The sequence below is a fragment of the Eulemur rufifrons genome, chromosome 21, assembly GCF_041146395.1.
Source record: "Eulemur rufifrons isolate Redbay chromosome 21, OSU_ERuf_1, whole genome shotgun sequence".
Classification (NCBI taxonomy): Eukaryota; Metazoa; Chordata; class Mammalia; order Primates; family Lemuridae; genus Eulemur; species Eulemur rufifrons.
The window spans coordinates 15,132,989-15,155,656 of record NC_091003.1 but is presented as its reverse complement, the minus strand read 5'-3'; the positions used below and the strand labels follow the sequence as shown (position 1 = coordinate 15,155,656).

General features: G+C 57.5%; 1 protein-coding gene across 5 annotated transcripts in view; it reads right to left on the bottom strand.

Annotated features, from left to right (window-relative positions):
* The window catches only part of MVK (mevalonate kinase), a 101,716-nt gene that overhangs the window by 68,780 nt on the left and 10,268 nt on the right, over positions 1 to 22,668 (bottom strand). For 4 of the 5 annotated variants that reach the window (XR_011236555.1, XR_011236556.1, XR_011236557.1 and 1 more), the window contains exons 8-10: positions 19,371 to 19,461; positions 18,846 to 18,962; positions 15,610 to 15,763 (exon numbers count right to left, since the gene is read on the bottom strand). Coding sequence is in view for 2 of the 5 variants with exons in the window: in XM_069497593.1 (XP_069353694.1) it covers positions 15,610 to 15,763; positions 18,846 to 18,962; positions 19,371 to 19,461 (362 nt within the window). In the remaining 3 variants the exon portion in view is untranslated. Of the gene's footprint in view, positions 1 to 10,885; positions 14,621 to 15,609; positions 15,764 to 18,845; positions 18,963 to 19,370; positions 19,462 to 22,668 lie in introns of those variants that run through there. The other variant, XM_069497592.1, reaches the window with a different exon arrangement.

Genomic DNA, 22,668 nt, shown 5'->3' with positions numbered 1-22,668 from the left:
AGTGGGACCAACGCTTGCTGAAATTTCTAAAAGGGATTTTTTGTTTAATTATACACCACAGAGCGCTGCGACTCGTTTTGCATGTTGATTTGTTGTGCACTGACATTTTGACAACCGGTTTTCAATTTGTCTGTAGTAGTTAGGCAACAACAAAGCCGACAGTAATACTTTAACTTTCAAAACCTTCAGTGTGCCGGGGAGAGGGAGAGTGGCATTTCTCGACGCGGGCCTGTGGCTCCGGCTCTCCCTCGAAGCCAGAGACGCGGGGAGAAGGGCAGGTGACGGGCCGAAGGGGATCGGGGACAATGCTGGCTGGAGAGGTGGCTGGCATGCCAGGCCAGGAGTTAGGAGGCCGAAGCTGGAGCCCCTACCCCACGGGGTGGCTAAGAGGAAGCCCTTCCCCTCTCTGGGCCTCAGTTTCCCCTTCTGCACTGTGAAGGGGTTTGGAGTCTGAGATCTTTAAGGAGCCTTTAGATGCTAAAATCTGTCTTCTTTTCTTGGTGTTGCCTGGGCTTTCTACTCAGTGCCATTTGGCCGCTCGACCTTACCAGGGGGGTCTTTACTATCCCATTGTACAGAGGGTGAAACTGAGACTCGCTGAGATTCAGCTAGCGAGTGGCTACACCAGACCTCAAACGCGGATCTCGTGGACTCCAAAATCCAACCACTGTATCCCCCCTCTGTGGCTCGGTAGCCCAGAGCAAGGCGTGGCTCTCTTGGCCTCAGTTTCCCATCTGTGCTGCTTGGACATAGTGAAGCAGCCACCCAGACCTCCTGGGGGCCAAGGAAGGGGAGCGCAGGCCAGGCTCCGGCATGGAGCAGGACTGAGCCCTCAAGGGGGCCTCTCAGCCCCAGGGCGACACTCCATGCCCTTGGAGATCCCATAGGCCACCCTATGGGTGACACCACCCAGTGATGTCCAGGGAGTCCTCAGGACAGAGAGTGACAGCTAAGGGGCCCAGGTTCTACCCCGTGCTAATGACAACAACAGTAATAGCAGGCAGCTTCTCCCCATGTGCCCGGCGCCATGTTGACGTCTTGTTACTTACACTCCTCTCGTTAGCCCTACGAGGTGAGTTCACACAGCCTGGGTTCAAACCCAGCTCTTGCCACTTCTCTGCTGCGGTGACCTTGGCCAGGCCACCCCACTTCTCTGAGCTTCTGTTCCCACATCATTAAAATGAGGATCTTGACGGTGCCCACCCTCTGGCGAGGACAGAACAGGGTAATGGGTGGGCAGCCCAGGTTGAGCCCTCAGCTGGTGGGAGTTACCTGCTGCTATCCCATTTGACAGATGGGCATGTTGAGGCTCTGCAGGGGGAAGTGATTGTTCTAAGGTGCCTGTTATCAGGTGGGTCTGGTGCCATAGCCCACACTTCCACCCCACCACCACGATGCCTTTCTAATGCCCACCGGGGAGGGCTGGAGAGGGGCCTGAGGACCCACTGCGGGTTCCAGGCTGCCTGTCTGGCCACTGTGGACCCTGGGGCCCTCCAGTGCCGCCTTCTCCCCTCTCTCATTTCCATCTTGCTTCCTGGAGGGGGGGCCGAGCAGCCTTCTGCTTGAGCCGAGGCGCGGCAGAGCCCATCCCGGGGGTCTGCCACCCTGCTGCCCCCAGCCCCGAGGAACCAGTGCCACCACCTGCCAAGGCCTGTTTGCAGGAGCCAGCCCTGCCTCCTCCGCCTGCCCCCAGGCTCGCCTGATGAAAATGCCAACAGAGAAAAGGAGGTTTTTTTGGGTGACAATGAAACTGCCAATAAAATCTCAAACGCAGAGATAGGCAACGACTATTTCACTTACTCTGACAGTTTGAGACTTTGCTGGGGAAGGGAAGTGACAGGCATCTGCTGACATCAACACCGCTTCTTTCGGAGAACAACCCGCGGGAGAGGGGTTCCCGGGAGACCTGCCTCGGCCAGACGCCAAGCGGGCCGTGGCTGCTGCTGCTGGCAGGAGGGGCCGGGGTCACCATGAGAGGCTGGACACCCCGACTCTACCACTCGCTCGTTGTTCTTGCCACGACTGCCCCTCAACACCGACATACGCCAGGCTCTGTGCTGGGGACCGCAGAGGCAGAAACGAGCCAGCAAAACCCCTGCCCTTAGGGGGTGCTGGGGGTGGAACTGTGTCCCTAAAAAGAGATGTTGAGACCCTAACCCCTGGTCCCTGTGAATGTGACCTTATCCTTGGAAACTGGGTCTTTGCAGATGTAATCAAGATGAGGCCTTAGGGTGGGCCCTAATCCCATGTGACTGGTGTCCTTGTAAGAAGAGGAAATGCCACGTGAAGACGGACGCACGGGGAGAAGGCCACGTGACAAAAGGCAGAGGTCGGAGTGATGCGGCTGCCAGCCGAGGGTGCTGGCCGCCACCAGAGGCTAGGAGGAGGCAGGGGGGATTCTCAGAGGGAGCGCGGCCCTGCTGACACCTGATTTTAGACTTCTGGACTCCAGAACTGGGAGAGAGTCGATTTCTGTTGTTTTAAGCCACCAAGTTCTGTTGTTTTAAGCCACTTCCATGCCAAGTAGGGACTCAGCAGAGACTGTCAGAGAAGGGGACGCCACTCCCTGAACAGGAGAGGCAGGCTGGACTCCAAAACTGAAAGGCCTCTCCAGGTACCTCTGGAACCCTCTAGTTGGTCACCTCCCCTCCATCCTGTTGCCACTGTCCCTGTCCAGCCACGGCACCTCTCATCTAACTCACTCTTCTCCTCCTGTCCCCTCCATCCACCATGCCACAGCCGTGGGTCACTTTCTAAAGCACCACTGTGACCCTGTCTTTCCTGCCTAACACCCACCCTGGCTTCCGGGGGGGACGCAGGATGAGCCTGCTTTGTGTCGTCAGCCCAGGCCCTGCCTCCTGCTCACTGAGGCTCCCAGCCGTGTGTGTGACACGCTACGGGATCGCACCTCAGTGACTGTGCTACCTGGGAAGCCCTCCCTCACCTCCTAGCCCAGCCAAAATTCCATCCAGGTACCTCCTCTTCCAGGAAGCCTTCCCTGATCTGACTCCAGGCTGGGATATGCGCCCCCTCTTCTTCCCTAGGCCGCCATGGCAACTCGGGACCTGCTGCTCTCTCATATCATTGTCAGTTTGCTTAGCTGGCTCTGCACTGTGGACCTGGAGGGCAGGGGTGGGTCTCATTCCTGAGACCCCAGAGCCCAGCACATAGCCTCAGCTCAGACAGCAGGTCCACTTGCTACCTTGGCCCCAGCCAGACTCAGCCCTTGACCATGAAGCTGACCCTGGAAATGAATGCTGGCGCAGTTATCAAGACCCAGGCCAGACCACCTGCTGCTCCTGACACTCTGTGAGCTTGTTCAGGGCAGAAGGAGAGAAATCTGCTTTGTCATCAGAGGACCTGGGTTTGGGTCTCATTTACCAGCTGGCTGATGTTGGGCATGCGGCTGCATTTCTCTCAGTCTCATCAGTGAAATGGGAACAGCAAGACTTACAACATGGGGCTGAATTGTAGTGATTGTTAATGATTATTGTCATTATAATGACGATCAATTCATTGTAATTATAATGATTATTACGTGGACTTCTGTTTCCAAAATCCAGGTGTCTTCCAAAGCCAGCTTCCTTGACCAATTCCTGAGAATCGTGAGCCATATGTGCACCCTGTGAGATTACCCAAGGTTTCTATTTGTCATTGATTTCTTATAACTCTTTACATATTTATTGGTCATCCTCCCAACTGGATGATATCTCCCTTACCAGCAGGGACTGTGCCATACTTCGGGGGCTCTTGAGAAACTCAACAATGGCTGGTTGATTGACAGGACCCTTTACTGGCCACCTAGGATCTAATACAAATCTGAAACAACTGGGTTATCAGGATGTTGATTTCTTTAGGTCTCAAAGAAAAAAAAAATGAAACAACTGGGGACTTAAGCTAAGGAAGAAACTACAGGGTGGGGTAGAGATTACAAATGGAATGTGGCATCACCACACCTGTGTTTCCACCTAGCTCTGCCTCTCACAGGTTACAAGATTGAGAGTGAGCTGGTTTACCTGTCTGAGTCTTGATTTTCCCTTCTGCAAAATGGGAGACAGAACACCTACTTCTCAGGATGTCAGGAGACGACGTATATGAAAGTGCCTGGCACACAGCCAATGCTAGATGAGGGAGCAGGTATTTAATCTCAGAGTCCTGGGTTGGATCCCAGCCTCACCCCTTCCTGGCTGGATGACGTTGGCCCTGCCCCGCCACCACTCAGACCCTCGGTTTTCTCTTCTGGAGACCAAAGACAACACCTACCACTGCAAGCTATTGTGAGAATGAAATGAGGTCATGAGAATGAAGTGTCAAGCCTGGCAAGTGGCATGCGTGCAGTGAGTGGTGGCTGTTATTTTGTTGCACTGAATTGTATCACCGTTCTGACCTGCGCTTCCCTGGGGCCAGCCCTCCCACTGAGATCTGTTAAATGGAATGAGAAAGGGGATGCAGGTGGGTGCTGACAGCATCGTCCCCTCCCCCCAAATGAGGACATTTCCTAGGCCTGGGTCACTTCAAAGGACTCACAGCCCCCTGGATGTAAGAGGGAGGGTCTAGGAAGACCCTTCCTTCCCTTGTCGGGGAGAAAGGATAACAGGGGAACATTCGCCCCTTCTGATCAACCCCAAAGCCCACCCATTCCAAGACCCCTTTGGAAGGCTGTGGACGTGGGCCCAGGGCAGCCGGGTTTGGGGGGGCGGTCACATTGCAGGCTGCTTTCTGTCTGCTTCCTTACTCATTCACTCCTTCATCTGTTCACTCCATCAGGAAGCCCCAAGCTCTTAGCACGTGCTAGGCGCTGCGCTAGATGCAGGGGAGACAGCAGCCTGCCCTCGGGGAGCTGGTGGTCTCCCGGGGAGGTGGGCAGTGGTCAACAAAGTCAACAAATGGTGGCACAGTTTAGAAATAAAAACTAAGGAAGAGATGCAAGGCAGCGGGCAGAATTGCTTTAGAAGGAGGGCTGGTCAGGGAAGGCTCTTTGAGGAGGTGAGTGGTGGGGTGAGGCCTGGGGCCAGCCAGGTGAAGAGTGTGTGTTTGTGGGGGGAATGTTCCAGGCAGAGGGAACAGCAGAGGCAAAGGGCCTGGCACGTCACTGCTCCCACCTGCCCCGCGCTCCCTGTGAGAACACAGTAGCAGCATAAGCGACTCCATGTTTATTTCTTATCTCCTGCACTGGAACGCGAGCTTCCTGAAGGCAGGCCCCGGGTCTGCGTGGCCCAGCATGGCCTCCCCCGGGACTCAGCACGGCGCCTGGCACAGAGTTGTCACTCGGTCACGTTTGTTGAGTGAACATGCAGAGTGAGCACCCAGGTGCTGTGCTGAATGCCTTGCTCTGTTCCCCACCCCCACCGCCTGCGCCTGCACAACCGCCCGGGGGAGGGGGTTACTCTGCTCCATTTTCCAGATAAAGAAGCTGAGGCTCAGAGAGGTGAGCGTGCTCACCCAAGGACACACAGCCAGCAAGTGGCAGAGCTGGGATTCGAACCCAGTCCTGTCTGGGCTCTTAGGTTCCACTGCCCAGGCCCTCAGGCCCCCGGAACCAGGAAGCGGAGGGACGGGCAGCAGAGAGCAGGGTCCCCAGCCCCCCCTCCAAAGGAAGCATGTTGGAGAAAGCCAGTGTGGCCAACCGACTCCATAAATAACCCAGGTCCCTGGGCCCTGCCGGCGGTTCAGCAGCCCAGGAGAGAGAGTGTGTGCGTAATACAAACAGCACTAATCCCCTGTCAGTTAAACTGGATATCAGAGGAGACAAGCTTCCGAGCGGGGCGGCCTAATTGAATCGAATTGAAAAGGCGGAATGGGCGGCCGGGCCAGCGGGGCTGCCGGGGAGCGGAGTGGGCGCTAGGCTGGCGCAGCTGTCTGGGCCTCGCTGCCCTGGGCCGGCCCGGCAGGCGGCTTCCCACCCCCGCCGCAGGGAGCCGGGCTGGGGACACCGCATCCTCCTGGAGTTGGGGGGGACCCCAGCCAGGGTGCTCCGTCCCCTCCGGCCTCCCCTTTATCTGCTGGCTCTGCCATTTCTCTCTCCACCCTGGACCCTTTCTCTGCTCCCTCTGTTATCTCGAATAATGTCACTGCCTCTTTAGAATCTATTCATCAGAGCAGAAAGAAGCCAATGCTGACACTGATAAAAAAAAAATACCATCTGTGCCTCCCGGGGAAGAGCTCTCAAGCCAGCCCCCCGTACCCCCGCCGCCCGCCACCTCCCGCCTGCCATTTCATGGGGCACCCAGGGGGAATCAGATTCTGGGGAGGGGGGAGCCCTGCGACTTGGGGGTGCCCCTCACTCCCCAGCCCACTCCCCAGAGCAGGGGGAAGGCGGCCAGGCCTAGGGGAGGTTTCAACCCCAGGTGGTTCTCAGTCTGCAGCTGGGCTTGACTTGGCCATTTGTTACGGTGGTTTTTTAAACTGGTTTTTTCTTTATTGCTTAACAGTATTAAAAAAATCAAATTGTACCCTCACATCCAGATTTCTGAATTCTCTTTCAAAACGAGACGGAGAGGTTTGGACAGTGGGTCCACCACCCTGCGGGGGCAACAGTTGGCTGGAGCTGGGGCAGGGCTGGTGTGTGTCACCTGCCCGGCCCCTGGAGGCTTGTGAGTTTGAGACTCCTGAGCAGGTGGAGTTCCTGGGCGTGGTGTGCAGGGCCAGGTGGAAAACAGAACAAGGCTACAGCCCGAGGGTGCTTTTCATGCGGCTGGAAATAACATCCTAAGAAATAAGGCCCAGAGAGGGGAAGCCACTTGCCTAAGTCACACAGCATTTTGGAAATCTGCTGACTCCCTGCACAGTGCTCTCCTCAACCACATGAGGCAGGTGGAGAGATGGGAGTCCTGACCCTGGCCTTGCCTCACAGGCCCGCCGCACCCTCCATCAAACAATGGCTTCTGCCTCTGTGTACCCTCAGCCCTCCGTGGGGCCCACTCTGGTCAAAACCCACTACGGGCATCGGCGGAGGAACCAGCATCTCCCAGGGCGAGCGAGGACACCCTAGCAGCCCTCTTGCCCTTTTTCCTGGCCTTGGAATACCCTGTCTCGACTCAGCCCTGTCCACATTTAGGAAGCCTGGGTTTGAGTCCCAGCTCTGCCACAAACATGCTACGTGGCCCGTTTCTGTGCCTCAGTTTCCCCATCCACACAGTGTGGGTCCTTGGGCCTCTTCCAGGGAATGGTCTTGATGGACGGATGTCCCTTCTCAAACGGCGGACATGCCTCTCTGAGGCAGATGGCAGGAGACAGTCACCTGGGGTCAGTGAGAGCCGCTCCAACGCTCGCCGACGACCAGCCAGCTGCGTGTGCAGAATGTCCCCCACCGGGTGAAAGTCAAAGGGGGCACGGAGCAGATGTGGCCACGCTGGCAACAGAAGGCAGGTGCTCGGTTCCAGGGGAGTCTCTTCCTCCAAGGTCATGTCCTCCGACTCCCAGACCCATGACAATTACACTGGCTGGCACCGTGGTCTTGGGGACGACAGTGTCTGACGCAGCTCAGCCAAGTCCAACTGGTGGCCTGAGTCCCCCGGGGCCGGAGCTGGCTCTTCCCGCCAATCTCCCCCTGCCAGGGGCAGGACACGTCAGCAAAGCCCAGCCTCGCCTCGTCCTGAAAGCAGAGGAAGCCTCAGGCTTTGGAGTCAGACGTCACTGGGTTCCAACCCTGGCACGGCCACCCCTGAGCTGTCACATCACCCCTCTGAGCCTCAGTTCCCCCTCTCTGATGATAACAAGAGCTCCCATTTGCTGGGTGCCCACTCTACATACCAGGGTTAGACACGTGCTGTTTCCGGGTCTTTCCACTTCGCCAGTGCGGAACCCGAGGCCCAGAGAGGTGACGCGGGCGGCCTGCTGAAGGTCCCACAGCCGGAAGTGGTCAGGCCACGGATCAAGGCCAGATCTGTCTGATCCCAGAGCCCACAGACCCCTGATCACCAGGCTGATTAAACAAGGGCACGAGGGCAAAGCTCCTGGCGCAGTAAACAGACAACATTATTTCTACAGAGGCGGAAACAGATAGGGGAAGAGACCTGCTTAAGATGACACAGTGAGCCACCTCGTCCTCTTTCTTTTGGTTTTCTCCTTGCCTTCCCCCTCTCCATGTCCTGCTCACTTCCCTTCTCCCAGAGATGCTCACCCCTCCATCTGGTTTTCACAGGAAGAGCACTGTCCTTGGAGTCCAGAGACCTGTCTCAGGGCCTAGCTTATGTACCTGATGACTGCGTGACTTGAAGCAGGGACTTCCTTTCTGGGCCTCAGTTTCCTCATAGGTAAAATGGGGGTCACCACATTTTTCTCATGGGCTTGCTGTGGGCATGGGTGGAGGGAACCGATGTCACCACGGGCCAGCATGCCCGTGGGGGCTGGTCATCTCCCTTCCCTGGGGCCTGGCCCAGTTCCTGGCACATAGTAGGTGTGCATTTAACATGTGCCGAGTGAATAGTGCTCACAACCAAGGGGCCAGACTCTGCCTGCAGCGCCTGGCAGTTGTGGGTCCGGCAGCTCCTTTCTCTGGGCAGGGAGGATGCCCCAGAGCCCTGGGGAGGCCAGGTGCCTCCCGGGACAGCCTGCCTGTCCCATCAGTATTCAGCAGGAAGGGACACCTCGGCCTCAGCCAATGCATTATGCAAATGCCTCAAAATGGATGTTTTCCTTATCAGATTTGAAACATTGTATAACAGACCTTGTTAATCTCTGAGCACCGGGAGCGAGCAGGGTTTGGCAGAGCAGCCTGTAAAAAGGTCCAATTGCCATCTTGTCTCTTGCCTCCTGCGTGCCATTAAGTGGCTCCCACCTCTGTAAGCCCAGAGCGTGGTGGGAGCTGATGCCCTGGGCCTCCCCTCCCCCTCCCAAGGCTTGGAGGGAGGTTGGGGGGAATCTTGGAGGAGAGGGACCCCCCTTCTCTTCTCCTCAGACCCCAGCTTGCAGGAGGAAGCAGAGCCCCAGGAACCCCCAGCGGCTGGTGGCCTGGGCCCATCACTGGGCCATTTTTCTGCAGGGTCGTTTGTCACATCACAAGCTTTATGGTGGGGAAAAAAAAATAGACTCTGGTTTGACTTACTAGCTTGAGCCAGTGTACCCAGGACTCAGGGCCCCTCCCCGTCCCCCGGCACCAGGAAGGACAGCGTCTCAGCCCCCACTGGCCGGCACAGAGCCCTCTCACCCAGAGTGACAAAGAAGGGCCCCGAGCAGACCCCGTGTCTAGGGAGGTTGCGTCCAGCTGGACTGACAGGGTTCGGACCCCCTTGGGTGGGTCATTGAACCTATCTGAGAGTGTATTTGTTTATTTCTCTGCAAAATGGGAGAATCATTCAGGCCCACAATCCAGGATGCTCTGAAACCCAGAAGCTTGGAGCCAAAATTCATTTGGCAGCGAACATGACATGGGCTGACGTGTCACTTATGGTTTTTACTCCACTTACTGGGACTCTTCATACCTTTTGCTGTAGAGTTGAAGGGGGCGTGAGGCGGCCCCAGAAGCCGCTAAGGATGAAACACAAGGGTCCATCCCTAAAACCTGCGACATTCTCAATTCCCAGTGACATCTGGCCTCAGGATGTCACACAAGGGACTGTTATCTTGTTGCACCTGCACCCCAGGGTTGCTGTGGGAATTAAATGTGACAGTGCCTGAGGGGTTTAGCACACTGCATTCGAGGAAACTGAGGCACAGAGCGGGAGGGCAGCAGGGAGTCCCTGCGCTCAGTCATGCAGTCAGCAAGTGCAGGAACCGTGTCCTGGGATGAGTCTCTGGACCCCACGTGCTCCTCCTGTGACGCCTGCACGGTGTGCAGAAAACCAAAAGGCGAGAAAGAGGACGAGGCAGCTTGCTGTGTGACGTTAGGCAGGTCTCTTGCCCTCTCTGGGCGTCGGTTTCCCCATCAACAGCAAACGAGGGGTTGGATCGTGGGTTCTCCTGACTGTGACACTTTGGGACTGTAATTACGAGCAGCTGAAACATCTGTTGGGTTGACATTGGAGACTTTCGCCCTGATCCGTTTCAGTTTTGACAAGATACACGGTGAGGCTCCCGTCCACCCCGAGCCAGGTTTTCCTTGGACGTGGAGAGACGAGGGCTCCAGGCACAGTGAGAGCCAAGAACATGTCGTGTGTGGTTGGGTCAACTTGTCCCTTTGTCGTACAGGCAGGGGGGTCCAAGCTGCACGTGGCAATGAGGGCCTGGGAGCAGCAGGGTGAGCTGGGGCGATGTGACAACTCAATTCTGTCAATCAGATGGGGGGGCGGGGATTTGAGAGGTCACCGATCGTCTCCCCGAGGAAACAGCCCAGGGCAGCTGCTGAGAATGGGGCTCTGAGGTCACAGGCACCTGAGTTCAAGTCCAGCTCTGTTATTTGCTTGCCTCACGCCCCCAGCCAAGTCCCTTCCCTTCCCTGGACCTTAGTTTATTCAGCAGCAGAATGGGGATAAGAATGACACCTTGGTGAACAGAGAGGCGGCACACAGTAGGCACTCCGTAAATGTTGGCTGTCGGCTCTCAGCGCTACAGGGAAGGGCTGGATTCTGAATGACCGGCCGACAGATCACAGGACTCCCTGTGGGATGACCAGCGGGGTCTCTCGAGCAAGTCACGTAATGGCGAAAGAAGTGTGACTGTGTGTGTGTGTGTGTGTGTGGCAGGCCTGCTCTGCTAGGTTCAAAGGGAATTCAGGGCTCTAACAGCCAGACGTGTGGTATTGGACGGGGGGTAATTTCGGGGGACAGTTGGGGGAAGTGTGACTATGGCCTGGGCATCAGAGATGAAAACATATTGACACAGACTCATCTCAGGTAGAGGCACTAAAAACAAAACATACTGACACAGAACGGTGACTTAACAGAAAAAGCAGGTAACGAAATAGCATTTATGATATGATCTCATTTTATTGAACAGCACGCATACACACACACACACACACACACACAAATACACACACAAATACAACAGAGGGAGAGGTGGAAGTTGTTAATAGGTATGATCTCTGCATGATAAAAACACGGTATTTGATTCTCTTATTTTTGCATACCTCTATTTTCTTTCTGTAGCATACATATATTGTTTTTGTAATAGTAGCAAAATTATAATTTGAAAGCCAGAAACAAGGACCCGGACTCAGCAAGCACATGACCTGCCCCTTCCTGGCAGACAGCGGTGCTAAGAGGTAGCCAAGGAGCCTGTCCCACGTTAGCTGGAAGCTGGGAAGGGCTGGGGAAGGGAGCACGGGAGAGGGCGGGCCACCAGGCTCGGAGCTTACGAAGAGCTCTTGCTGAGGAATGAGAATGAAGACAGAGCCCTCGAGAGGCAAAGGGCCCGACTGGCCCAAGCACCCTGGACGGCAGGGCTGGGCCCCGACCCTGCCTGCTCACCTGGAGCCAGCTGCCCACTGTGACCGGGAATCGCTCTCGGGGAGAGAAGAATCCTCACCGACAGAAAGAACGTGGGCGCAACCGCGGCAGCTACTGTCTTGGCTGCGAGACCCGGGCAGGACCAGGGATGCCCTGCGAACTTCGGGCTCTGAGGGTGGGTGTCAAATCCATGGTGGGCTGCAGAGGCTGGGAGCAGCTCCAAATGCTGGCCTGAGACAAACTGCTGTCCCTGGCAAAGGCGATGCTGGTGCTACGTGACTGCCTCTTTGGAGAGGAAGCCGGGAGGTGGGAAGGCCAGTTGGCGGTAGCCGGGTTTCTCCAACATCAACTCAAGGGATCTCAACTTTGGGGCTTTGGCCTGACTGGGTGGGGTGCTTCCAACCAGCTCTGTACACCATTCTGAAGTTTCTGGGCCCTCAGAGACACCCTTATCTTTCAGCATAAGACAGTTAGAATAAGAATTTATTGAGCACTTACTATGTGCCAGGTACTGTGCCAAGGGCTTTCTCTGTATTTTCTCGTTCAATCACCCTAAGCCTATAAGGTGGGTATTATCACCCCATTGTCTAGACGAGAAGCTGCGGCCCCTGGAGGTGGGCTGACTTGCCAAGGCTAATGGGTTGGCAGGGCTGAAGCAGGGCCTGGGCCACACTTTAGAATCACCTGGGAGCCTTGACGTTACCGTGATGGAGTCCCACCGAGACCAGTTAAACCAGAATATCCCGGGACGCAGCCAGGCATTCCTGGGTGTCTTGCAGAAGCCGCCCAGGTGATTGCAACGTGCAGCTGAGAGCGAACCACTGCAGTGCGCGATGAGGAGTGAGGGCTGCGTATGCAAATTGTGTGCAAATGGATATCAAAGACAGGTGGCCAAAGAGTGGCTGGCACCAGGCCCACGTGGTGGCTGGGTGGAGAGGCACAAGGGGGCTGCTTCCCTGGGGCAAGAGCACTCTGAGTCTGCTCCTGCTCCAGGAGGGACGTCCTGACCCCAGGGAACGAGAAAGAGGGAGGGCCTCAAGGAGCAGGCGGCCCCTGGGGTCGCAGCCGCTGCCCCCCACCCCAGTTTTACAGCCGTCAGGGGCACCTATGGAAGCCCTGGGAGGCCCCCAGGCCCACCTCCTACAGGCTGGAAACTGGCTGTCAACCAGCATCATCCCTGAGAACAGTGCCTCTGGCCCCCGCTGTTCACTCCAACCAAGTGGGGAGAAAAGTACGCATGCCCAGGACCTACCCTGCCCAAGTACATCAGAATCCGGAGGAAATAATGAGCCTGAGCATGGAAGGCTATAAAATTGCAACGAACATGCACCCAGAGCTGTGCCCAGCAGCAGCAGGCTCTGGAATCAGAATGAGTTTGAATCCTGCCTCAGGTGCTGATTAGCTGTGTGGCCTTGGACAAGTTACCCAACCTCTCTGAGCTTCGATTTCCTGACCTGCAAAATGGGGATGAGACTAGTAAATTGCACTCTGAGGTTGGGGTAGAGATTAAGAGATGATGTACGTACAGTACTTAGAGCAGTGCCTGGCCCATGCTAACTGCTCTGTATTAATATTATTGTTTTACGCACTGTGTTCTAAAGGGCAGGGCCAGGGAACCGCCATCAGTGATGCTGGGCAGGTGTCCTTCCTCTTGCCCTCCCGTTCCCGGCAGTGACCCCCAGGCCGGGCCCAGCCAGGAGCCTGGGCACAGGGGTGGAGATCGGGCTCTGCTCACTCTCACCCTCCCCAGATGACACCAGCTGGGAAAGGCGCCAGCTGCCCCCTAGTGGCCAAGGGCAGAAGCGCACGGAGCCATTTCAACCAGATCCTGAAATCCCTGCCCCCATCCCCCCCTTTCTGCCCTGCCTTGGGCACATCTGTGGCTCCCAGAGGTTCTGTTGGCAACGTGACAGCGACACGGGCTTCCCGATGGATTCTGCCATTTCGGAAAGAGCCACGCTGACTGGCAACACGAACCTCAAATAGGCACCGGGGAAATGAACACCAAGAGTCTGTGTTCCCCACCTGGTCAGTTTCGGAAAGGAACGTTCCAGGAGCTACTGCAGGTTATGGTTTCCACGGTTTACTAAAGTCTGCGCATCAGTGGGTGCTCGTGATTCCAGAAGGTAGGAAGCTCGACATTTCCCTCTGGAAACGCAGCCTGCAGTTGTGCTGGTGGCCTGAGAGCCTCGAGCTGGCAGACGTGTCCTGGTCCCTTGCACAGCAAGGGCCATCTGGGAAAACCACCCCATCACGAAGACACACAAAGTGACCCGAAGCCCTTAACTCCTTCAACCGCTGAAGAGCTCCACCGAGAACGCGGCTGGGGAGGGGACGGGGACAGAGGAAGGCAGGATGGGCTGGCGTCTACCAGGCCCGTCTTTCTGGACACAGAGTAAAGCACTGTTTACTCGAGACCTTTTTATTCCCCCTGTGCCATCTTTTCTGCAAAGCCCTCAGGTGCAGACTGGGAGAAACTGCACATTGGCCCTGCCTTCGCTCAGCTGCCCCTTGGGCTGGAGGGCAGAAGGCAAAGACCCCCACCAGGACAGCCCCCGGGGGTCCTGTCTACCCAGGCAGAAACGCAGGTGCAGAAAGTGCCGAACGATTCAGACCAGACGGCAGGCGCCACGGGACGGAGGTGCGCAAAGTTCAGCCTCCTAAGAGTCAGGGAGGGCTTCCTGGAGGAGGTGGGAGCAGCCTGGGCCCTTAGAGACAGGGAAGTGTCGAGGCAGAGGGAGAGAGAAGGTGCACTGCTGCAGGACAGACCCCGTCACCCGGGCAACCAACCAAGCCGGCCAGGCAGTCTGAAGGTGAGGGTGGAAGGGCCCAAAGTAGAAGGGTCTGCGGGAGCCGCAGGGAAGGTGGGGGAGCTCCTCGTGTCTCTGGTCTGAAGTCTCAGAGGGACCCCACTGGGCCCCGCTGCCCGGCTGGCTCGAGAGAGTGCAGAGCGTGGACCGTGGCTCCCTGGCAGCCCAGCCCAGGGCAGACCCAAGTCCCACGGCTGGGGCGGGGGCCACGTGCAGCGGCAAAGGCATCACAGAGGAGCTGGGCACCAGCCGGCCAGCACAGGGCCGAATCCAGCCCCCAGAACAATCCAGAAAGGGCTTCTTGCTGGGGCAGCAGTGTCATGGGCTCATCTCAGAGGCCACCTAGGGCTTGCCGGACGGGGCCGTCCAGGGAGGCGGCTGAGTGGACGGAGACTCCGGGGCCACCCACGCTGGTTTCCCAGCAGTCAAACCCACAGCCAGTCAGCGCCTGCTTCGTGGCCTCCACCTCCGGCCGCTCCAGACCTGGGGGGAGGGAAGACAGGTCACCGGTGACAACTGTCCACTCCCTTCGGGAAAGTTCATCTCATTCAAGGAAAAGGCCTGGGGTCCATGTCTTCCTGCCGTGCCTTCCTGCTGTGACCCCACCTGAGCCAACAAGCCTGGGAGGCTCCCAGCAGCCCCTGCGGGCGGGTGCTGCCATGCCAAGCCCTCGCACCCTCGAGCTCCCTGGGGGTCTGCAGAGCCACAGTTCAAAACACACGCTCTTGAGTCACCTGGCCTTGCCATGTATTGACCATGCGGCCTCAGACAAGTGACTTCCCCTCTCTGAGCCTCAGTTTCCTCATCTGGGAAATGGGCTAATGATACCTACCCCTCTGGGGTTCCTGTGAAGCTTAAATGGGACAACACAGGGAAAGTGCCTGGCATGGCACCTGGCACACTGGGCGACTGTCACCATCGTCATGGGCCCCGAGCTGGGAACCACCAGAGGGAAACATTTGGCGCCTCCTGTATGCCAGGAATGATCCTGAGGGCAGACGTGGTGTGTCGGGTAAACGCCACCAGGAGCCCCTTGCCGGGTCCCCAGTCACCAGCACGGGAGGCTGCCTTCCCCAACAGCCCCGCATTTTGTAGCAAGATCAGCCCCCACCCAGGCCACGATGAGAGGCGGGAGAGGAAGGTGAGGCAGGCACGGAGCGTGACAATGCCCTGGCTAGTCCCCAGGCTGGTGAGAGGCTTGGCAGGCCGGGAGGTGGTGGTGACAGCCACCGCGACAGCCCACCGCAGCCCCGCCCTGCCCCAGGCTCTCTACATGAACTTTTCTCTTTGAATCTGTGCAACGATCTCGCAGGCCAGATACTCTCGACTTTACCAACCAGGAGACAAAGGCCCAGAGGTCACTTAGCTCGCGCCAGGCCACACGTCAGAGCCGAGACTTGTTCGCAGGCCGCTCCCTTCTCCCAGGGGAATTCTCCGGATGGAACCCTCAAACCTGGCCCACCCCCCGGTACCTGGCTTGAGAAGTGTGATGCCACAGCCGCCGCCGCCTGCACCAGTGAGCTTGCTGTGCAGTCCGTGCGCCATGGTCACCTGGCAGAGCTGGTCCAGGGAGGCGTGGCCCACACCAAGGGCGTTCAGGTGGTGCTGATTCATGTCGATGAGCTCCTGCAGGAAAAGGTACAGCCGGTTCCCGCTCGGCCTGCCTGAGGCTGAGGCCCCTTGCCCACCCGTATGTCTGTCCTGTCCACCTGACGGCTGTTGCCCTGGGACACCTAATGGCTTTGACCACCTCTCTCCACTGGTAAAAGAACCCCTCTTTCCCGCAGGACTTCCCATGGGGCTCGGAGGCAGCTGAGCACCTATTCTAGGCCCAGCCACAGAAGCCCCTGGCCCTGGTGACTGGTCATGGATGGGGATGTGGCCCAAGCTGGGCCAATCAGAATTTTTCTCTTCCTCTTCCCACTGGAGCTGCTAATTGACTAGTTGACTTCAGACACAGGCTGCCAAAATCATCTGCCCTGCCACATGGTCAGAGACTACATGGAAGATGGAGAGAGTCCTGACCACATTGCTTCAGCCCCTAGATCAAGCTATACCTGAAGCCGTTTACTTCTGGCCTTCTCAGTTAGGAGCCAATAAATTCTTTTTCTGCCAAAGCCTGGTTGAGATGGATTTCTGTCATTTGCAAAAGAAAGCCTCAAATAATATTCCACCCTACAGCTGCCTCAGGGACTGATATCAGAATAAGAACTGGGCTGTAGCTCCAAGCAGGGTCACGAGTGGGGAAACAGCTAAATGTTTGCCTAGGTTTCTTCAATTCTGCATAATAAAATTCCTGCTCTCCAAGGACCCACCAAGACGCACATGGATGAAATAAGAAAACTAACAGCTCCCACTGCCCGGGCAGCCGCTATTTACATTTCATTTACCAAACGCTCACGACGCACTGGGGGCTTTAAGGATGAGAATCCGGCCACGCTTCCCGGTCTTGGGAAGTTAAGAACACAGGATTTGGAGTCAGGTGGGCCTGGGTTTGGGTCCCAGCTCTGCCCCTCCTTGGCTCTGTGTCCCTGAGCAAGGTCCTTTGCTCTGAGTCTGTTTCCTCCCTTATAAACGGGATCGTGTCTGCCCAACTGCCATGAGGCTGAAACGAAGTGAGTCTTTTGTACAACGTGTGGCATGAGATAGGTGCTCTGCCAACACTGGCTGCAGTGAGTATTTTTATGGATAGGTCGCCATCATCCCCACTTTACACAGGGGGAAACTGAGGCTCAGAGGCGAGTGACTTGCCTAGGGTCATTCAGCTAGTGCGGTACCAAGTTGGGACTGGAAGGCAGGTCTGGCTGACACGAAGCTCCTGTCCGCCCTGCCTTTGAGAGCACCCTCGGCATCGCTGCCACCCACCTCTGCGGGCAGCGAGCAGGGTGCGTGGCGTGCGGCGGCATGACAGCGCGAAGCTCTGCTCCAAGGCGCCACGAGTTGCCAATCACTGAGACATCCCTGCTGGGGCCCACTTGGTTCTCGCACGTGGGGACGGCTGGCCGGGCAGGGGTGGGGCGTCCCTGCCCCCCCGCCCACCTCGCAGCCCCAGCACTTCTGACAAACGAGCAGACAGCCTTGATGGCCCGGTGGCAGCCCCAGGTGCCTTTCACCGGCCCGGCGGGCTGGATGTGAGAGATGATTTCTGGGGGCCTCTCTCTTGCGCCCGAGCGCCAGGTGTCACATTGCCGAGGCAGGTTCCAGACACCTGTCACATTCTGATCCAAAATCTGTCAAGGATCGGATGACAGGTTGTGACACAGGAGAACAGCTCGCTGGTTTGAGTGCAAAGCTGTCCAGGAGCTGAACTGCACATTTCAGTGGCTGCCACAGCCAAAAATGTACAATGTATAATAACGTGCTGTTCTGCGGCATTCTCTGGGGGCTCAACAGGGTGTATTTTAGGCAGTGCTCTATTATTATTAATTTCCCACTCAGGGGGACTGCGTTCCCTCCTTCCTATGTGGAAAGAACGGAGAGCCAGGAAGACAAAGGCTGGGAGAGTGAGGGCAAAAGCACAGGAATTAGATGGAGGAGCTGCACCCAGCACATAGTAGGTGCTCATTAAAGGGGAAAAAAAAGGAATAAGCAAGCCAGTCAGTTCAACCCCTGACTCAGCCACTCACTAGCGGGATCACCTTGGAGGAAGTCACTCTCTTTCAGCCTCGGTTTTTACATCTGTAAAATGGGACAAGGCACCTATTTCACAAGTAGGTTATTGTAAGGATCGAGTGAAAAATCATTTGCAAAAGGCTTGGTTTAGCAGCAGCTTCCACTCGGTATAGGGGCTGCGGACTCAAATGCCTACAGGGGTCAGGGAGGCACCAGGCAGCGATTGCAGCAGGTACCAAGTTACAGAGGGGTGGGGGCTCTGGTGAGATGGAGGGGGCCCCCTCCTGCACCTCCACTTGACAGCCACGGTATGGCCACGCCGGCCAGGCCTGTCTGATCATCTTCTTCAAGGACGGCCAGATGGCTTTTTAGTGTCGGTCCACACTCACCAGGCCAGATGGACCGTGTCCGAGGAGGAGCTCATGGCACACCTGGCATCATGCTTGTGTGTCACTCACGGGACCCCCGAGCGTCATTAAGACACTCCAGTGAGGCCACAGAGCAGGCAGAAGTAGAGCCGGGATTCAGACCCAGGCCTGACCAAATCCTAAGTACGAGGTCTCAGCCTCTACACTAGAATTATGCAAATACTGGTAGCTGGGGCTCCAACGATGAAAAACCAACTTTAGAACCTGTCCTGCCCAAAGCAGGCAGCTGACAAATAGTTGTTGAGCGAACACATGCAGTTAGCACTGACAGCAGGAAAGAGGCGGCCAGGTAAGAAATTGCTCCTGGACCAGTAGAGAACTATGTTAGCGATACCTCTGTCTACCCACGTGGGCCGGAGCCCCTTGAGCACGTCACCCCAGATCTGGCCTACAGCACTCTCCACGTCCAGGCACTGCCCTGAACTCCTTCCAGGGACTCTCTCAATCACTTGGAATCACCTGGGAAGGGGCTTTAAGACAAGACATGCTTGTGCGCACACACCAACTCTGGGCCCGAGCCTGGGGCTCCCGACAGTGTAGGCCACAGGCAGGGCCTGGCCTCTGTGTTCTGGCTCCCCGGGAATTTGAAGCACAGTCCAACTGGGGGGCCACTGCCTGAGGCGGTGCTGAGGACTGAGTAACCCCGGTTTCTCCAGACGGGCTCTTACTTCCAGCACGAGGTACTGCTCCGGTGCTGGGGCCGCCGCCATCTCTCCCAGCACGCGCTCGCACTCCAGGGAGATGGCATCTATGGAGGTCAGGACAGGGGCCACGATCTCTGGGAACTGGAAGAAAAGGCAGACATGGCCTGTGAGGCCAGGGGCCAGGCAGGCGCAGGACAGCTGCCCCAGCAACGTGGCGAAGCTGTCCCCACAGCCACACCCATCCTCTGGGGAAACCTCCTCTCCTTCCGCCCGGTCTTGGCCTCGCCAGCCGCCCCCAACTTCAGGAGGGGCATTCTCGCTGCAAAGCCAGTGTCTGATGGACCCAATCACGGTCCGTTCAGGAATCCCTGTCCTGCCTCCTGGCCAGGTATAGGCACCTTCTTTGCTGCCGAAACCATTTCCCCAAAGGCTCCCCACACCCACCGCCCACTGTGCCCCTCCGTAACCCAGCAGCCAGAGGCAGACATCGAAAATCCCAACGTGACAGCGTCATGGCCTCGCAGGAAACCTGCCCAGGAAGAGAAGCACCTTGATCAGCCTGGTCCTGACGCCAGCCACGAGGGCCTTGGTGCTGCGCGGGACCTTGGTGTTGGTCAGCAGGATCTGGAGAGCTGGTGGCCTGTGGGGTGAGGAGGAGGCAGGTCTACACTGAGCTGAAGACAGAGGAGCTGGCTCGGGGCTGGGAGCAACCCAGGATGCCACCCGCCCTGACACACAGGAGGAAGCGGAGGCCCCGGCAAGTGACGCTGGGTTGGGGGGAAGGGGGGTCCTGCCGCTGGCCACAGCTGCGTCTCCACCCCAGCCCACAGGCGGGTGGACGCCCTCAGTTGGCTGTTCATTCACTCATTCATTCGTTCAACGTCACCTGAGCACCTACTATGTCCTAGGGACAGCTTGGCCTGGGGGCAGGGGAGGGGAGGGGAGGGGGAGAAAGTCCCCGGTGTGACACAGAAGCTGAGAACTGGGGATGGGTAAGAACCAACCAGGACAAAAGCAGGAAGGACAAGTATTTCTGGCCGGCGGAGCAGCCTAGGTAAAGCCTGGATGGGTAGAACATGGCACGTTCGTCGCATTAGACGTTCAAAGTGGCTACAGCGGAGAGTGCAAGGAGGGGGCGGGGTTCAGCCGTGTGCGCCACCTGGGGAGCCGGAGTTCCAGAAAGACAAAGCAACAGGCCCCGGGACGGACGCCCGCCCAGGCTAGCTGGCACAGGCAGGCTCTGCCCTGAGACGGCAACCGCAGCAGGGCGCCAGGGGAGGGCAGGGCAGGGCTGCCCAGGAGGCGGGTTCCCGGCACGCTGAGCCCCTTCCTGCCCTGTGTGACAGTGCCGGGCCGGCAGCCTGGTCCAGATGTGCTCACAGAATCAGTCGTCCCTTGGCTGCCCCACGTAGAACAGATGTGCCCCAGGCAGCCAGCCAACTTCCCAGAATGACCCTGCTGTCCTCACCTGCCCCCGACGAGCTGTATAATCCCTCCTAAAGCCACAATCCCAATTGTCCTTGTGGTTAGCCGTCTTCGAGGGCTTGAGCCAGCGTTGGTCGTGCAACCTGCCCGTCCGAGCGCGGCAGGGAGGGCGGGGGGCACTGGAGGAGCCCTGGCCCGAGACAGCTGGAGACGGGCCCAGCCCTGATACCTTCATTCGCTCTCTCCACAGTCCGCGGCTGTAAAATCCAACAGGGCTGGGAAAGGCTGCCAGAGACCTGCTTTATCTCGCCGCCCACGAGCCCATGAAATTAATATCGATTCTCAGCCCTGGAGGCCGGCTTTTTTTTTTCAACTTTACAAAAGATGAACATTCTATTTGGCTTTTCTCTTCCCTTCAAAGACAAGCCATTCCTCAAAAGGGCAGTGTTCTGGGCAGCCGCATCTTGATCCGCTTCGCAAACAATGCATTTTGCTACGGAGAAGCAGCATGCGGGGTCCAGGGGAAAAGCTCCCCCTGTGAGCCGTCGGTGGGGTTAACGCGGATTCCGACCTCCCGGCTGCTCAGAGGAGCCGCCATCTGCTCGCCGGGAAGCCCTGCAGCAAGCAGCGAAGGCCGCTTTGCTCTGTGCTCTTGCCCCTGGCCCTGCTGTGCTTCCGAAAGGCACTTGTGACTGCCTGCCCTGCTCTCCCAGCGCCACTGACGTGCTGGCTGGCTCCTCTCGCAAAAGCAAGAGCTCCATGAAGCCCGGACTTCGTTTTGTTCCTTGCTGAGGCCCCAGTGCCCAGCACGTAGTAGGTGCTCAATCAGATTTGTGGACTGGCTGAATAAACTCAGGCAGCAAAGCGCTAAGCACCTTATAGACACCGTCTCTGACCTCGGGCTCAGGATCCCCGTCATATACACGAGGAGCCGGAGGCCTCGGGAGAATGGCTCACCTGCGGGCACCCAGCTGGCAGGTGGCAGAGCGGGATTCAAACCCGGCGTGCGAACCCCAGAGCCCCCACCAGCACCCTACCAACAGGCCATCCCCCTGCCTCCGCCCCACGCTGAAAACCCTCCGTCGTTCATTCCCTGATCCCCCAGCACACTGTGCACGCGGGCTGCCCAGGCCACGTCTTACAGCTTCCCAGCCGGAGCCTGATCCAGTGCTTAGGATAGAAGTGGCCCTCGGGACTCACTGAAGCAATGAAATGCCACCGCCTCCATGAACGATTCCCCAGACCTGCAGGACTTAGGACACCACTCACTGGCCTCCAGAGCAGCTTCAGAACTCTCTGGATGCTTCTCTCTGACCGTGACAGTTGTGACTGCCTCCCCAGTAGACTGTGGACTCGTGGGGGCAGGCCCAGGCATCTCGGAATCCTCCACGCCCTCCCCTCCGGTTCGGCATGGATGGGACAGGCATGGATGGGGCAGCCGGCAGGGCCAACCTCCATCCAGGGCCCCGGGCTCCGCGGGCAACGAGCCCTAAGCAGGCAGCAGACGCTGCTCCACGCTGCTCTGTGGCTCCTCTGAAGAGTAGGGGTGGCACCGAGGGTGACACTGCCCTCCAGGGGATATTGGGCAATGTCTGGAGACGCTTTTGATCATCATAACTGAGGGGCACTCTGGCATCTAGTGGGGTGAGGCCAGGGGTGCCTGTAATGCGCAGGACGGCCCCCGCCACAAAGAATGGTCCAGCCCCAGATGTCAACAGTGCCAAGGTCGAGAAAGCCTGGCACAGAGCCTGAGAAAGGTGGGCTCAGCCCCTGGAAGCCTACGGCGCTGGGACAGGAAGAACCCCGAGGTACATGGCACACCAGGCTGTCGAGTGCCAGCGGAGTCGCCCAACAGGGGGTGGCAGCGGGCCAGGACCTGCTGCTCATTTGCAAGGAGGACGGTCCCCGGACTCTCACTGAGATGGCCTGGGACAAACGATGCCAGGCAACCTGATCGATGGTGCAGGGAACAGCCAAAAAACCTGGCTCCGTCTTGCCACGTGTTTAATTCCCTGCACCCAACCTTTCCATGGTGGGTGCTGATAGAACAGGGTGTTGAGGTTTAATATGCACGTGATTCCAGCTGCTCCAGAGGGAAGGGGTGTAGAAACACATAAAACACGCTGAGAGTTGCCAAGCGTCACTTCCGCTCTGAGCCCCTCACAAACCTGCCTCCATCGTGGCGACTCTCATGTTTTATGGTGGCTTCTGTGAGCACGTCTGTCCCTGGTGCCCCACCTCCCCAGCAGACTGAGAGTTCTTGGAAACCGAGCCCAAAGTTCACCTTTATATCTCTAGGCCCAGTCCAATCTTGTTTACAAAACGAATAGATGAATGAATGAATCAATGAGCAGCCAATGGGCTGGGGGCACAGCCACTTCCTAGAAGGTCAAAGGACAGCCATGTGTGACTTTCTCCTCTG